Consider the following 16,123-nt stretch of genomic DNA (forward strand, 5'->3'; position numbering starts at 1 on the left):
CACACACACACACACACACACACACACACACACACGCACACACACACACACATCCCTCCCTTCATCCAATTCTCTCTAAGCAGATGAGGTCATGGTTAAGACTCAAACTCGCTGTGCTGCCAGTTTACCCAGTGCACCATTTATTCTCTTCCTGTAGTCATGCACATCTGCATGACTACATTTGTGTTTAGGTTAGTTCGGGTAAATGTCGTCCCACTTTATATGCCACGGTTCTGACAGACCCCCAGAGACCATGAAGACATGTTTGTATGAGGTTTTGTGTTGACGTACTTTTTGAAGCATTTGCCCTTGTTTAATGTATGACTATCAATGATTGCTTGGGGTTGGCTCGGCAATGTTGAGTATATAGACGGCTGTACTTTACGTTGTAATTACTGCTTCCTGTTTGGTTTCTCAGCAATGTCTAGAGGGAAATAATGATCTACCTAAGAATCACAATCATCCTTCATCCTCTACGATTCTGAACCGTTTACAAATAAAAAGAAAATAAATGTAATTGAAAAACACAAGTTAACTGCAGTCATTTGAAACATTTTACCGGCAGTTCTCTGCTGTAATATCCCCAAAAAATAAATAAATAAATGAAACAATCAAATTTACAAGAATTCCCACTTCCAACAGCCTCGGTTGAAAAATCGCTTCCTGATACCTTCTCTGTTTAGAGCGTGGCACATGAAGCGTACACTTGAAGGCATAAGGCCGCTCATTAAATTGTTCAGAGCGAGATCAGTCGGCTTTGCTTCTGGAAACGAATAAATCAAACACTTAAAATGCCGAATTTGTTGTGACAAGTGAGTTTAATGTTTTGTTTTTTTTCCTCTGGCATTTGAATGGGTCTGTACAAATACTTATTATTCTCTTTGCTCAAGAGTTTTTTGATCCATCCATGCATAGTATAACCACACACGCACACACACACACTTACTAGCTCCAGCATGCTCCCATTGAGAATAGTCGAGTCCCTAATCCTTTGAGCAGTCAGCTCGATTAGAGGCATTGAGTTACACACACTCGCACACTGGAGGGTGATGAGTGAGGAACTGTAACCATGGCTTGCCAAATCCCAGCACAGAGATCACTCAAACTGTCAAAGTGACGCATGAGTACAGTATAGACACACTCACTCACTCACTCACTCACTCACTCACTCATCTCTTTACACAAACACCCTCCCATGAGGGGATTTGGTGTAGCCTATCAAACTTACATACTTACAGGAATCTGTGTGCACCGTGGGTGAGCGGAGCAGGTCATTCCTCTTGATTATTGAAAAGAGAGATTACAGGCAGCATATTTTATTTTGTTCCCTCTTCAAACTGCAAGGTTACAACAAAAGTTGAGGGATGTGCCTGATTATTACTTAGGTCTTTCACAATAAGCCCAACCAGTGAAAGGAGTGCTTTACGTGCACTTTTTGCTTTGTGTGCTTAAAGCCTCTTTGACGTCAGGCTTAATCACCTGAGTGTGTGCAGGCGAATGGAACTACATATACGTCGGCGGTCCAGATTCAAAGGTTCACCTTCGGTCTACACATGTTAGTCAGCGTGTGAGATGCGAGACAAAAGGTGAAGAGGGAGAGCCAAGTGAGAGATGGACCCGAGGCTTTTCATCTGAGGTGGACACGGCAAACGTGCTTAGATGAGACTTGTTTTGAACCACCTTGCTCTCCAACCTCCAAACTACCCTTTTCATCCTTCCTGTGACACACAATAGTTTACGTTTTCTATGTTAAGCTGAGGTTTGGGCACAAAGGATCAGGTGGTTGTGGAAATGCACTGCTTTAATATTTGCTAAGGACATGATGAATGAGAAGATCGTATGAATTGTATGGGAGCCATCTTGGAACAGTGTTCTGTTCTCATGACACATCCACGAGTAAATCCAGGAAAGACACGTTCACTCTCATACGCAATACCATCTGAGACTCTTAAAATGTATGGCCAGTTCATTTTATTATTCCTCTTCTGTAAATGTAATTTTAGTTCATAAATAAGGAGCAGTTTGCCGTCATATACATGGGGAGAGGTTACAGTCGACTTAACTCGCCCACATCAGCCAACTGAAAACAAGAGAAGAAAACTGAAATCTGCATAAACCTGCAGACTTGGTTGTTGATTTGTATCGGGATAAGTACTTGTTATTTAATTTTTTTGTTAAGACTAAAAATATTTCCTTATAGATTTTAAATTCGCTTTATTATAAGCTGCTAGCTTTCCTGCTGCTAGCTATCTCGCTGCTAGCTTTCTCGCAGCTAGCTTTCTCGCTGCTAGCTTTCTCGCTGCTAGCTTTCTCGCTGCTAGCTTTCTCGCTGCTAGCTTTCTCGCAGCTAGCTTTCTCGCAGCTAGCTTTCTCGCTGCTAGCTATCCCGCTGCTAGCTTTCTCGCAGCTAGCTATCCCGCTACTAGCTTTCTTGCAGCTAGCTTTCTCACTTAAAAATCCTTGGTGTAGATATTATTTGATTAAAAAGGCCTTCATCAGGCAAGCTCCAAAACAAAATGGACACAATCACCATGCATACAGAGTTTCCAAGTATTGTTAAAGTGGGTCGAGATTGTGTAATCAGAAGTTTTGGCCCACTGGGACAAGTGTGTGTGTTTGTGCATCAGTGTGTGTGGTCCTGACCTGTCCAGAGATCCTGGCTGTTGAAAGGCCAAAGTGTCTCTGTCTCCCCAGCTGACTCCACTCTGCTGTCGCCTGAGTGTGTGTGTGTGTGTGTGCCTGTGTATGGGGATTGTGCATGTTTTTGTGTGTGTGTGCGCGCGCATACTCGTGTGCTCTGGTTCAGAACGTGTGTGTGTGTGTGTGTTGGAGAGGAGAGTTGAAAGGTCTCTGAGTTTCAGTGTCGGTAGATCTCCTGCAGACACCTCCAGCTTTGCCGTGGCAGCTTCCTGTCGCCAGGTCCCGACCAGGTTACGCTGGGAGTTACCTCTAGGTCAACTCCACAACCCCTGACCCCACTGATACCGGCCCTCTGCACACACACTCGCACACGGAGAGCTCAGCTCTTCAACATTCACCCTTAGTGTTCGTTACTTACAAAATCAAGTGAATTCTTTAATCCTTTGTAGTTTCCATACCGCTTCATCATTTTCACGTATTTCAAGTGAAATGGTGAAGTGTTAAAGGGCTTCCTCTCCAATTTCAGAATGTAGTTTGGTTGCGTTTTCTTAAATATTTTAAGATGCATCTTTTTACTTGAACTATATACTTATAAACTGATGTGCTTCAGTGAATGCAGTACATTAAGTTTCGCCAGCGCCTCCCATCATCCATTTTCTCTTCACTCTTTCCCCCTTCCATCTTTTCCTTATTATACTTCCAATGTTCCTCTCTTTTTCTTTCTTCATTTTTGACAGGTTGATTTTTTTTACTCTTCCTTACCCCCCCCCCCCCCCCCCATCTCTCACTCTTTCTTTTCCTTCTTCCCTCCGTCACAGACATAGTAAAGATGTCTCTGTCGTTATGGCGGCTGGTGCTAATGGTGGGATTAAGCCTTATGCTGACAGCCTTCATCACAGGACAGACAGATGGACACCGCACACAGACACACAAATGTGGGCGCACCCACATGTAAACACACACACACACACACAGGCAGACATGTAACGTCCGTGGAGGCCAGTTCATAGGATTGATGTCTGTTTTGTGCTCCCTGTCGTTGGTGGTAGAGTAAGTGATATCTCTATGGAATTCACAAGCTGTGTATTGATATACAGTTTAAGACCTAGATTGGTTTACACATTATTATACGGCTGGAACGCTGAGCATAGTTTGAGTTTTAGTTTATGATGGAAATAATCTCTGAAGTGTGAAATTCTTAAAGAATATTCTTTCTCTGGCCTTCTTTGGCAAATGATGGAGGGTTACTTAAATACGAGTGTCTTTTGTCATTTGGGTTTTGGAAATCAAGCACCAAGATCCTTATTCTGTTTGCATCATGATGTCAGAGCGGTGCTACTTTTGGATCAGTTCATAGGAAGGTGCTTAAAGTCGGGCGACCTAGCTTTGTTGTCCTTGGTGAAAGAGTGAGATAGGAAGTTATTTATGTGATATTCTGTCATTCTCTGCCAGGATAATAGAAAACAATTATAAAAATTATTTGCAAATTTAGAGGTGGCCTTGATTTATTTCACCCACTTATTTTTTTCAGAGGTGTGTTCGCTCACAGGCTGAAAAGTAAACCTCTGTCCAGCACTGTTTTGAAACAATGAATGGAGAATTATAACTATCGTGCAAAAGGGTTGAGCAAAGTTTAAATTGCATTTAGCAAACTGTTGCTGATCAGGTCATACCGCCCGGTTCAATATCAAAGTAGTTCCAATAGTGCAACATTTCCAGCTAAAGCTGTTTTTTATGTTGTCACTGTGGCCTTTTGTTATTTGTAGCAGCTCAACTATTGTTTGGTCCTATAAGCCGGTTTTCTGTTGTTGGGAACTTCATTCATCTTCTAATGTCGCAAGTTTTAATTTGAAGTTATTTGTTTGCATTCATTGCTGTGATGTCACTGTACACATGCAGCTAAAGGATGGTGAGGCAGCATTTCAACAATACAGCTCACTTTCAAACAAAGGAGTTGAATCAGATGATGAGAACCAGACGCTTTCTTAAAACAATGATAACGGTTTGGCTGGTGTACAAGCAGTGCTAACAAGGAGGAGCCCACTGTTGACCAAGAACAGTTATTTCTTCATTCTCCTCCGTCTGTGTCTGTCTCAAACTCCATCTCGGTGAGCCAATTTCTGTTGTGAGTATTGAAATAACCCAGTTCAAGCTCTCATGTCCTGAGGTGTTTATGTGGAGCGATGTCGCCACATATATTTATGTGTAGTCTGCGTGTGCGCTGAGACGACTTTCGTGAGTGAGGAAACCTCACTTTGTAAACACGACTCGCCCTTCAAGCTATATCTTATGCATTCCTGTGTTTTTTACGTGTTTGCAGGGGAGACAATGGAAATGTCTGCAAATTCACAACAGGCGGGAAGATTCGGTTCCAAAAATAGAGGACAAGCCAGAAACTTCCATTTGAAAGCCTGAGAGACCCAGTATGTTATGGTCCTTTTGTCACATCTTATTTATACACCGTCTCACTTTACTCTCTCCTTCCACCCGACCTCCCTCTTCAGACGGACGTCCTGGTGGTGAGCTGTGACCTGATAACAGATGTGGCGCTTCACGAGGTGGTCGACCTGTTCAGAGCCCACAATGCAACACTGGCCATGCTGATGAGCAACGCCCATGAGTTCACAGAGACGGTCCCAGGCCAGAAGGGCAAGAAAAAGACAGGTAAGAAGAAAAAGTAATCACAGGGGAAGACACAGTTACTGCAGACATTACCTGCATGCCATGATTCTGATAGGATGTGTGATTGGTCATTATATATTTACACTTAAAGAATTCATTTCAGTGAAGGTCTTAATGCTCGTCATTCATATGCAATGGCCTATGCCCCAAATATTTAAGAGAGGAAACGGGCTTCCTCATAAATTCAACCAAACTTAAATTGCTAAATGTGTCACTTACTCTTAGCCTCCATTGTTTTGTGTTAACATTACATATTGTGTATTTTTTCCCCCCCAGGTGAACAAAGAGACTTTGTGGGAGTGGATCAGTCAGGGAAGAGGCTGCTGTTCATGGCCAATGAGGCAGATCTGGAGGACGGGCTGTCAATTAGGAAGTCTATGATGAGGAAGTAAGTCATTTTAAAAATGGGTTTATCTGGATTACAAAAACATATTTTATCTCTTACCTCGAGTGCTTTTATCTCTATCTATCCATGCAGATAGGTTTGGTTTAATTTTGAGATATCTCCCCCCCACCCCACTATAGTAAATCACATGTAGAAAATACTCAATATATAATAATCAACAGCCCTTGTTGTGAACCGTTTTAAAGGGACAGTTTCTCCAGTAGAAACAAGTGAAAACCGTTCACAACAAAGCCTGTGGACTCCTCTATTGCAACGTTGTGTTATATTCATGGCTAAATATCGCTGGTGAGAAAATACTTTTGGTAATTAGGTGAGCCGACCGTTAAACGCTCAGTGTTTGGGATAAATATGTTCTGTGTTTAGGTTTAGAGAGCAGATGTCTCGCTTTCTAATCAGAGTCAGTGTGTTTTAGGCTGAAAGGCTCTGTGGCGGGTGTGTGGGATTTCTGTTACAGGAAGAGTACTCTAGGTAGGTTTTCCTTTCTGAGTCCTAACATGCATGTATGTGTGAGAGCGGGTGTTTTGGGAGCTCGTAAATACTTCATGGAGCCAAAGCCACTGTAAATTCTGGCCAATAAGAGGGGGGTCAGAGCAGCTGCTTGCAAGCTTCCCTGCACAGAGAAATCTTCAGCCACACACACACACACACACACACACACACACAGAAAGAAATGCTTGTATGAACACACACAGAAACCTCGGGGTGGACATTGATGGAGAGAAAACACTCCCACGTTGTCATCTGTGTTATGGAAACACGAGCCCACAGCTAAACATTTATGGCTTACGTTGAAGGACTTAGAACTTTTAAATCACCTCTGATCATTTATACACACACACGCGTCACACAACCATACAAGACAAATCTCTCCACGTACAGTATTTATGCAGACGGTAACACATGGCAGAATAAATTCCAGAGTTGTGTTTTTTTTTTGTTTTTTTTTATAACACCACTGGGTAGTTTTACAAGATCTGACTGTTTTGCACATCAGTACCATCCAGTCAGAGGTCATTTCGTCATGGCACGTCATACACACACTACAGGTGCCTTCCTTTTATAATTTGTATTTTACACGTGCACACAGTCTCATTCATGGAACATTTGTGCTCACCAGTTTGATCCCAGCTGGGTCTTTTGTACAGAGCATTAAATCTCCAGTTTATTTGCTTCCAGTTCCAATTCATTCTCTTCAGCCATCAGTGCTGTGCCTCCGTCCACACGATTCACTCTTTCATCCTTGTTCAAAATGAAGATTTGAATACATTGAATGCACTCCTCACAGTGCCCACCAATCCAATGTTCAAACGTGGAAATAGATGTGATCTTGTTTAGTTTTTTTCTCGACTAAAGTCATAATTCTTTTTCCCCTCTTTACTTCGTTCTTTTAAGCAACTCTCCCTTATTCTGTGCGTCATACCATACATCTGTTTGTTTATCCATTCTTTCATCCTTGTTCGTCCTCAATCCTGTGCTCTTTTTTTTCTCCTCTTTCTTTATGTTTTCCACATGGTGGAGGAGTGTTCGCTCAAAACATTCTGCACATGTGAGATAGTTTGACCTGGAAATCGCTTAAAACGGTGTGAAAGGACTCCAGCAGAGCTTCCCCTCCTACGTTACAGCTCCACCTGTCAGGGTCTCTTGGACGCAGGCCTGGAGGAACTGTTGGCTGCGTGTTAATTGGCCGATTCCAAATAAAAATTGTTTGAATCGTGAGAAAGACTCAAGCAGAACCATTGAGGTAGTGTCATTAAATTACAGTCAGTATCAAACACGTCCATACTTCTACATCATGTGTCTTTACTATGATGGTAACGTGGTTGCTTGTAAAATAATAATAAACAAAGCAGGGAAGCTATAAAAGGTTGCATCACATTTAAGCAGATCTTAAGTGCATTGACCTTTTTAAGATATTGGACCTGGAGTTTTTGTGCATCTGTTTGCAATGATGGCATGAGACAGACGGGCTGAAACCGGCCCAATCAGCACAAGCACCACACGCTGCACCTTCCAGAACTGTAATAACTTCCATTGCAGTTCAACAACAGGGCACGATTACATGAGGAACAAACTGTTTTAATGTGTAACCTTTATGTTACTGTACCTGGTACTAAATGTACCATCAACATATGCTGCTACTGGAAGCCATAAAGGGAAAGTTAATCAATATTATCTTGTATTCATACACTCTTATGTTCTGTTGTGCATCGGCTTTATTTGTTTTATGGATATTTGTTTACTTGCTGGCTCGTTATAGTTTTTTTTCGTTTTTTTTTTAATGTCAGAATCTCTGAATCATTTGACAGGCTTCAAAACCTAAAATCCAAATGCTGGCATATGCGTTAGTCTGGTTTTCATTTTCTTTCTTCTTTAGCCTTTCTTCAACATTTATGAAATCTCAAAACATAAACATTAGGCCTGAAGCGATCGAGTATTTGCCATTTATTAAACAAAAAAGCCCAACGCACGCTGGTAACAGCTTCTCAAATGCGATGCGTTGTTTCTGATTGTTTGTTCGACAAAATCTCAATTTCAAGATCTGACTTGGTGACATTTTATGCCACAAATAGGATTCTGTATATATAAGATGTGCTGGTCAGTCATCAAGAGTAACTGCACCACACCTGCAGGTCCATCTGCGCTGAAATATGCGAGCCAGCTCAATTAAGGAAGCATCTTTTAAGCCTTGCATGGTATTATGGGAATCACACGCATTTTGTTTTGGACGCCATGCTCTGAATGAGTCGTAAGCTCTTTTAGCCCTGCTGGCTCTGGAGTGGAAACCTGAATAATGAGAGAATTAACGGTCGTTCTGCTGTGCCTGAGTCATCGTCCGCTGTGGGGTTTTAGTTTAACTAAATAAGACACGATGCTGCGTGTGTTTGCGCGCGAGAGAGAGAGATGTGACTCCTCTTTCCCACTGAGGACTTTCGTGGTACTTTACAGTCCGTCATTAATCCAAGTGTTGAGTCATCCTCGCCTGCAGAGACACTAAATTCCTGCTCCACTTGACACCGAGGTCTACAGCACTCGCAGCAACCAGAAGTCACGTGACGTTGCTGGAAGAGCAACATGTTTACCTTCGTTTGGGAAACACAAGATGTTTGTTGCATTCTGCCAAATGTGTAAATGAATAAAGTGGTATGTGGCCAGTGCTCGGTGTTTTTCTATGCCGTGTGTATGAGGCACACATCATAGTATTCTCGAGAAAATGTTTTTTTGGCACATCTGTTATATTTAGGTATTGAATGTGTAATTTGAGTGACTGAGATCATGTCTAATCATCCTCTGAGTTACTTTCCAAATGGCTGAAACCATTTCCTTCATTAGGGTGTAGCACCTGTACTGTGATACTCCCTCATCGTCCTCATGCATGTGACCCAGCAGTTTCCACTCTGCTAAAATCGAGTCCTTTGACATCTTAAAAACAGGCTGTGGCTCAGTGTCAAATCAAACTATTTTTGGTTTGCTTTCTTTTTCTTCATCAAAAAACAAAAAAAAACGCTTTGCATGAAATTAAGAGTGTTCTGCTAATGTCGAAAAGAATTCATTCGGTGGCTGGATTCATATAATTAATGGCAGTGGTCAGACGAGGTCCAGCGGGCAGAACCAACACTTGATTGCGAGACTTCACTCTGCTGTTCACCATGTTTTTGTGAAGTCTGAAGTGCTGCACATCCCTTATACCTGTTCTTCACCATGCTGCCCTTCACTTTTAAGAGCACCTGTTTCTGCTCTTGACTCGTGCCCCCAGATGCCAAACGGTGATGTCACATGCTGGGTGTTCCCATAAATTCCACTTTAAGCCCACGATACAGATGCACACACACACACACACACACACGCGCAGGCGCACACCTGTGAAATGTTGTATGAATAAATACATTTGACAAACACCCACAGAGCGTGTCTGTGCTCGCACATGTGTTTTTATGCTTTTTAATAAAATAGCCAAACACAGACGGAACCACACACACACGCTTTCAGCATTTGGTTGTGAAATATGTGTGACGAGGCAATCCTCCTGAGTCACTCTAGTTATAGTGCAGGCCTGGTTAAGACAGGGAGAGTTAAAAGGAGAAAGGTCAACATTGTAGAGAAGAGTTTTTGATGAAAGAGAGAGGAAGGAAGTGAGAGGTAGAGGGGTTGCATCATTCACCATTTTCCGTATCCTATCCTGGGTCATGGCAGATAGACTTTATTTGACATTTATTCATAATTAGAAATTTCTCTGTGCATGTAAAAGAGTAAAGAGGAGTTTTAAAGTCTCTGAACACCCACACAGGTGTTTTCAGTTTATGGTCCCGTTACTGGCACTGCTTGTGACGGTTTGGTAGACTGGTGCTGGTGGCGCCGGCTAAATCAAAAGATACCGATAGTAACAATAACAGGTTCATTAGTAGAACAGATATGTATATACAGATGGTTGACAAATTAAAGAAAAACCATAAATACAAGTAGAGAAGCTTAATAAATGAAAATGCTTCTGATTAGAATCAGAATTCAGTCTCTAGTCAACTGGCCGTCACTCCACAGCCGCAGATTAATCCCCTGGTATCAGTTCATCTATAAAACTATCATTGGTGAAACCCCCCACATACCTCCGCTCTCTACTCACCATCTCCAACAGGAACCGCAATTTACGCTCCAGCAATTTAATCAACACGGTCATTCCGAACGTCCGCACCGCCTTCGACCACAAAAGAAGCTAAAACTCCACACCCTCATTCCGTCACCGTCCTCCAACAACTCATTACAAACGATAGACTGTGATCGCTGCAACCATTTGTTTGTTATTTATTTATTGTACATATTATGATGTCGTAATCTTTGTGCGAGATTCGTTTGTAACGACTTGCCTTTTTGGACAGGTCGTCATTGTTAATGAGAACTGGTTCTCAATTGACTTATTTGGTTAAATAAAGGTCAAATTAAAAAAGAAACGTAAAATATATACTTTATTTGATCCCCAGGAGGGTATCGGTATGTTGAGCCAAATGATCTGAATCACATGCCATGGACTTTTCAGTCACCAGTAACCCAGATTTGAGAGAACACTTTAGACAATGCTCCCCACCATCATCGTCAAAACACTAAATAAAAGAATATACATTTATTTATGTTTTGCCTGTAAAATAACATAGAATCTCAGATTTAGTTTCAACTGATTTCAGTTTGAAAACGTAGATCGGCCCGCTCAGGATCTTCACATATAAACAGTGAACCGTCGTCTGCTTTTAATTTAGTCAAAGTTACGGTATTGTTGTGTGGTAACGAGGCACAGACTTTTCAAATCAATCTGCTTTTACAACTTTAATAATCTAAATCAGTGCAGCATGCTTTGAAAGCTGGTGAGCAGTAATGGAAGGCCTATATGTGTTTCGCAAATGGACTAAAACATGTAAAAGCACCGGTATGCTCCTTTTAGGAACAATGCGCCCCGCAGCTTTTACTATGTAGTGATTGAAGAGAAAGAGGAGGAGAGGTCGTCGGAGAGGACGAAGGGCTTTATTGAAACCCGGAGGATGACATGGTTTTCTTTGGCTCTCGCTTCGTAAATGTCACATGGTCAAACTGTGTGTCCGTGTGCAAATAAATAAATGTGTGAATGAGTGAATGCATGATTGGGGGTGACGCTGTGTCTGTGTGCATGTGACCCCCCCCCACCCCCATAAACCTGTCTCACTGGCGGCAGCTCTGTGGGGCGACATCTACGGTAGCTGACGGAGGACAATAGACAGATGTCACTATTCTCTGACTTTTATGTGAGCCCACGGCCGTGTCTGGCTTTCATCAAAAGTTCCCGTCCTATGTGCAAAGCGGAGGTAAATTTAAAGGGCTTTCAGTAAACGAGAAGCAAACATAAATATAAACACAGCAGGTGATGGAAAGAATCAAAGCGAGTTGTCCTCGAAAGTAGCAGCCATGGTTATAGCGCTTGTTCATGAAAGTGGTGCACGCATGCAGTGTGGCAGGGCTCCACAAACGCATAGTCTGATGAAAGCTCTACTGTATTTTTTCAGCCCAAAAAATGGGCCATATTCACAAACAGCAAAAATGATGAATAGTTAATATACTATTGCATTGACCAAGTGTATTAAATAGCTATGAAATTGTCGCCCTTTCATCCTCGATTATTGTCGTCATTAAAATATAAATATAAACCGAGTGTCCCAGACTTTGCTTACAATGGAGTTTATGACTCGGCCGAAAATGATCGGCACCTCCACCAGAATGGCACCAACTAGTGCCATGAAATTGGGCAAATGAAGGCCACGTTCAGTTGTGAAATGCTGTTGCTTTTTTGCTTTAGGGGCCATGCTTCTCTCTTACGACTTATTTTGTGCGCAAATTATTTCTACGCACGTAATTGTGATTAAGGCCCAATGTGTTTTTAGTGCTGATGAATTAATAAAAGGTCAGATTTGATGTGATTGTCTTCTCTTGACTCTTGTCTTCTACCTGCAGACATCCCAGGATGCACATCAAAACGGGCCTCGTGGACGCCCACCTCTACTGTCTGAAAAAAGCAGTGGTGGACTTTCTCGCCGACAACAAGTGAGTTCTTCTCTTATTTCCGACAGTGAATATAGGAATGAATTAGATAAATTGCTGTCCCACCATAGTTTCAAACTAATTAGAAAATGACCGGTGTATATCTGCGGCGCGAGCAGTATTGGTTCTACATGCGCGCATACACTTGGTAGGAAACCACATAGTCAAACAGACATTCGCAGTAGTACGTGTTAAACGTGGTTACATGGTGTGTAAGGCTTTGAAAGGACCCGTTAGCGCGGTATTCTAGCGAGGTGTTAATTTGTTTTACTATGTGCCACTGAGGCAGGCTGTTAGGCCTTTAGCCTCTGAGGCAAGGCAGTGTCACAGGGAGCCTCTGTGGCTCCACTGGCTGTGCGAACATGGTCAGATTGGTAAGAGAAATCGAAAGACCGATATGAGCTCGTATTCAAATGTTTTGCACATATAATTAGGTGTTAGTAATGACCTAATGGTATTAAGTAGGGGTGCAACAATACAGTTATCTCATGATTCAGTTAAAAAAATATAAGATATGTTGACAAGAATGTCCTCAAACAGCTTTGTATCGCAAAGATATTGTGCCACAACCCGTTAGAGGATGGATTGTTAACAAATCTGACCAGGTCTTCCCTGGTCTGCCCTCCAGACGAGGTTTTGTCAGAGGATGTCTTACCTCATCTCCTCCCGTACATTAATAATTTTTGGCAAACTGTGCACACTTGAGGAGGAGATCTACTGTAGCGCATTTAAAGACAAATATATCAAGCGTGTTTGATAACGACGGCACTTGATCCAGATGCATCCCAGACAAGGTTGCGCGCTAAGATACAGGGTGGCGCCAAGCTTCTCCATACAGGGCGGTGATGACACTTTGCCAACATGTGTGTGCTGAACAGTTTTAAATGTGAACAATTTGAAATGGAGTGTCCCGTTTTAGATAATGCATAAATACATCCAAAGCCAACGAACACAAATCACTCAACTCCCATCTCTTCACCCCTGCTGAATATGTTTGGTTAAGGCGAGCGGTACTCTTGAATTTGCCATAGATATAAATCTTACGTCATTACATCACTAATGGACCCTCTGCTGCCGCCGTATATCATCTCTCTTGTTAGATGATTCATTTCTTTCTTCAGCTCTTTTCTTGGACTTTCTTTTAAACAGCTCCTCTCTCTCTCTCTCTCTTGCTCTCTCTCTCTCTCTCTCTCTTCCTTTCTCCTCCATGCTGTCTCTTGCTCAAGGAGAGAAATGGACAGAGTAACTGTTGTTTTTCTCCTGTCATTCAGATGGAAATTCTAATCTCCCTTTTTAAAAGAAAGTAAGAGCGGGCAAGTGAAAGGGGGGGGGGGTGGTAGAGAGGAACACTGAGCGTAGCACAGTGCATGGAGGAAATTAAGATGGGGAAGTTACCTCCTGGTTACACAGAGGGAGACTTGAAGTCATCATCCTACACTGAGGTGCTTATTGTCATGACCTGCTTTTTATTAGATGTATGTTAAGTAACAATAACTGTTATTTAATTAGCGTCTATTGAATTTACTAACAATCTACTCAATTACAGGAATGATAAAGGCATCATTTGACTTCCTGTTTGCAATTACTATAAGTTCTTTAGGATTAGTCTGTCTCTCTTTAAAGATAATCTAGATGTCAGATGTTAATTCATCTGACACAATCAGATGTTGGGCACAAATGGCAATTTGCAAGGTCATCATTGCAAATGCGTTCCCCTTCTCTGCTGTCTTAGATGCATAGCACCAGAAAGATACACTTCTTTATGTAGTATTTCACTCAGTTACTAGAAGTGAAGCTTTCCTAACAAATTGACGACGAGGAAGCCATTATCTAACGATAGCACATTAAACTGAGATCATGGACTTATGTTGTGGCTTGTGTGTGGTGCTGATGACTTTTTAGGATGCTCAACATGATGTTGAAATCTTATTTAATCTTTCCTCTTCTCGTACTGTAGGTCCATCTCTTCGATCCGCGGTGAGCTGGTGCCGTATTTGGTGCGGAAGCAGTTTTCAAAAACAACCAACAGTCCCAAAATCAAAGAAGACTCGGAGGACCAGAACCAGAAAACGGTCGACGGCTCCACCAGCCACGGTCAGTGTTTACACCGACACGTCACTAAAATCAGAGGGGAAACACCATTTAACAGCCACGGCGGTGTTAGAATAGCTCTGGTTCTTATTCATATGAGCCATGGACAACTCTGCCTAATCCAGAGGCATGCAAATTCCCCCTAAACAGTGTGGGTGTGTGTGTGTGTGCGTGCGTGCGTGTGTGTGTGATCACTTAAACTCCTAACTGCGCTCTACTTGCCTCTTTTTATTGTCCAGAGCTCCTCATCTCCTCACGAGACGAGCTTCTCCTCCAGCTGGCCCAGGAGCGCTCCTGTTGGAACGACCACCGCGGGGACATGAGCGAGGCTTACCACGGAGGAAAGCTCCGCTGCTACGTTCACATCATTGACCAGGGCCTTTGCTACCGCGTCAACACTTTAGCTGCTTACATAGAAGCAAACCGGCTGGTGAGTCGGACATAAACCTGCTCCTTTTTTGCTAAACACGCAGTTTTGTAAAGTGTGCATGTTCTGTAGAAACTGCATGTGCATTTGAGTAAGACTGGAGGGAATTACAGTTGTATGTGCCTAGATGTGTACATGTGTATATATATGGCTTTAATTTGATTACATAAAGTATTAAGATGGCAAAGATTAGTCGATTAGTCAAGCAACAAATACCCAGCATTCTCTGGTTCCAGCCTTTCATTCTCATTCTTGTGGATGTCGTGGTTTTCATTTTCCATTTTCATTGCTCATAATTCTGCTTCTATTTTGCCACTTCTAATGCAGAATTGCATGCTTGTTTGAGTCCTGTGTACTTGGCCTTATGACCCAATTCCTCCAGATTGATCATTAAAGTTATCTTATCATCTTTATATTATTTAAATCTCATATTCTCCCTCTCTTCTGCCTCCTCCCAACTAGGCCCCAAAGCTGTTTGAGGAGCCAGCAGTCCACCCATCTGCTGTCATTTCTGAGAGATGTCAGGTAAGTGTAATGTAGAAGAAGACAGTTCGAAACTCTTATTTATATTTCTGTTTTCTTACATTTCCCTCTTAATTAGCAGTTTTACTAATTGCCCTATATCACAGCTCACTCGCTATCATCTAATTTGATCTAGTCTAATCTGCACTTCCACTGGAGAGGCCTGTGAATGCATTTATGTGTGAGTCATGTTACCGTCTGTGCTCGGCCAACAGATGGGATCAGACAGCATCATCGGAGCACTGTGCCAGGTAGCAGATAAGACTTCCATAAAGAGGTCCACCATCGGAAACTCCACCACGGTAAAAGAGAAGGTCAAAGTCACCAACTCTATCATCATGCACGGGGTTACCATCGAGGAGGGGTGAGAACACACACACACATGCACACACTCGTTGATGACATGTACTTTGAAGTGATTTTGCAAACACATTCATTTAGCCTGGAAAAGAATTTCACCTCCGAGGCATGTTTCTGAATTAAATTTTTAATTGTCACGTCAGCTTTTAGTGTTCAGTTAGTACTTGACTTCAGTGTGAGACAAAGACGGCAACGCAGTGGAATTTAATAAACAAAAGATTTCAAAATAGGACGAGTGATCGTGCGATGCCAGGAAAAAACGTGTCCTTGCACAATCCCCCAAAAATGACTCAACTGCTTCCTTTTTATCTGTTGACACTGTTTGTCTTTCACATATCTTCATTCACTGCGTACCTTTCCATTGCATTTCCTAGGTGCTCCTATGTGCAGACGTGTGTGTGTGTGTGTGTGTGTGTGTGTGTGTGTGTGTGTGTGTGTGT

At 42.3% G+C, this 16,123-nt stretch overlaps 1 protein-coding gene across 2 annotated transcripts in view; it reads left to right on the forward strand.

The window, feature by feature from the left end:
- The window catches only part of eif2b3 (eukaryotic translation initiation factor 2B, subunit 3 gamma), a 25,651-nt gene that overhangs the window by 4,569 nt on the left and 4,959 nt on the right, over positions 1-16,123 (forward strand). For both annotated transcript variants that reach the window (XM_031854528.1, XM_031854527.1), the window contains exons 4-10: positions 5,145-5,304; positions 5,599-5,710; positions 12,197-12,286; positions 14,241-14,377; positions 14,614-14,804; positions 15,264-15,326; positions 15,539-15,687. In XM_031854528.1, coding sequence (XP_031710388.1) covers positions 5,145-5,304; positions 5,599-5,710; positions 12,197-12,286; positions 14,241-14,377; positions 14,614-14,804; positions 15,264-15,326; positions 15,539-15,687 — 902 coding nt within the window. The remainder of the gene's footprint in view (positions 1-5,144; positions 5,305-5,598; positions 5,711-12,196; positions 12,287-14,240; positions 14,378-14,613; positions 14,805-15,263; positions 15,327-15,538; positions 15,688-16,123) is intronic.

This window comes from Anarrhichthys ocellatus, unplaced genomic scaffold, assembly GCF_004355925.1.
Source record: "Anarrhichthys ocellatus isolate YVR2014 unplaced genomic scaffold, GSC_Weel_1.0 scaffold15, whole genome shotgun sequence".
NCBI lineage: Eukaryota > Metazoa > Chordata > Actinopteri > Perciformes > Anarhichadidae > Anarrhichthys > Anarrhichthys ocellatus.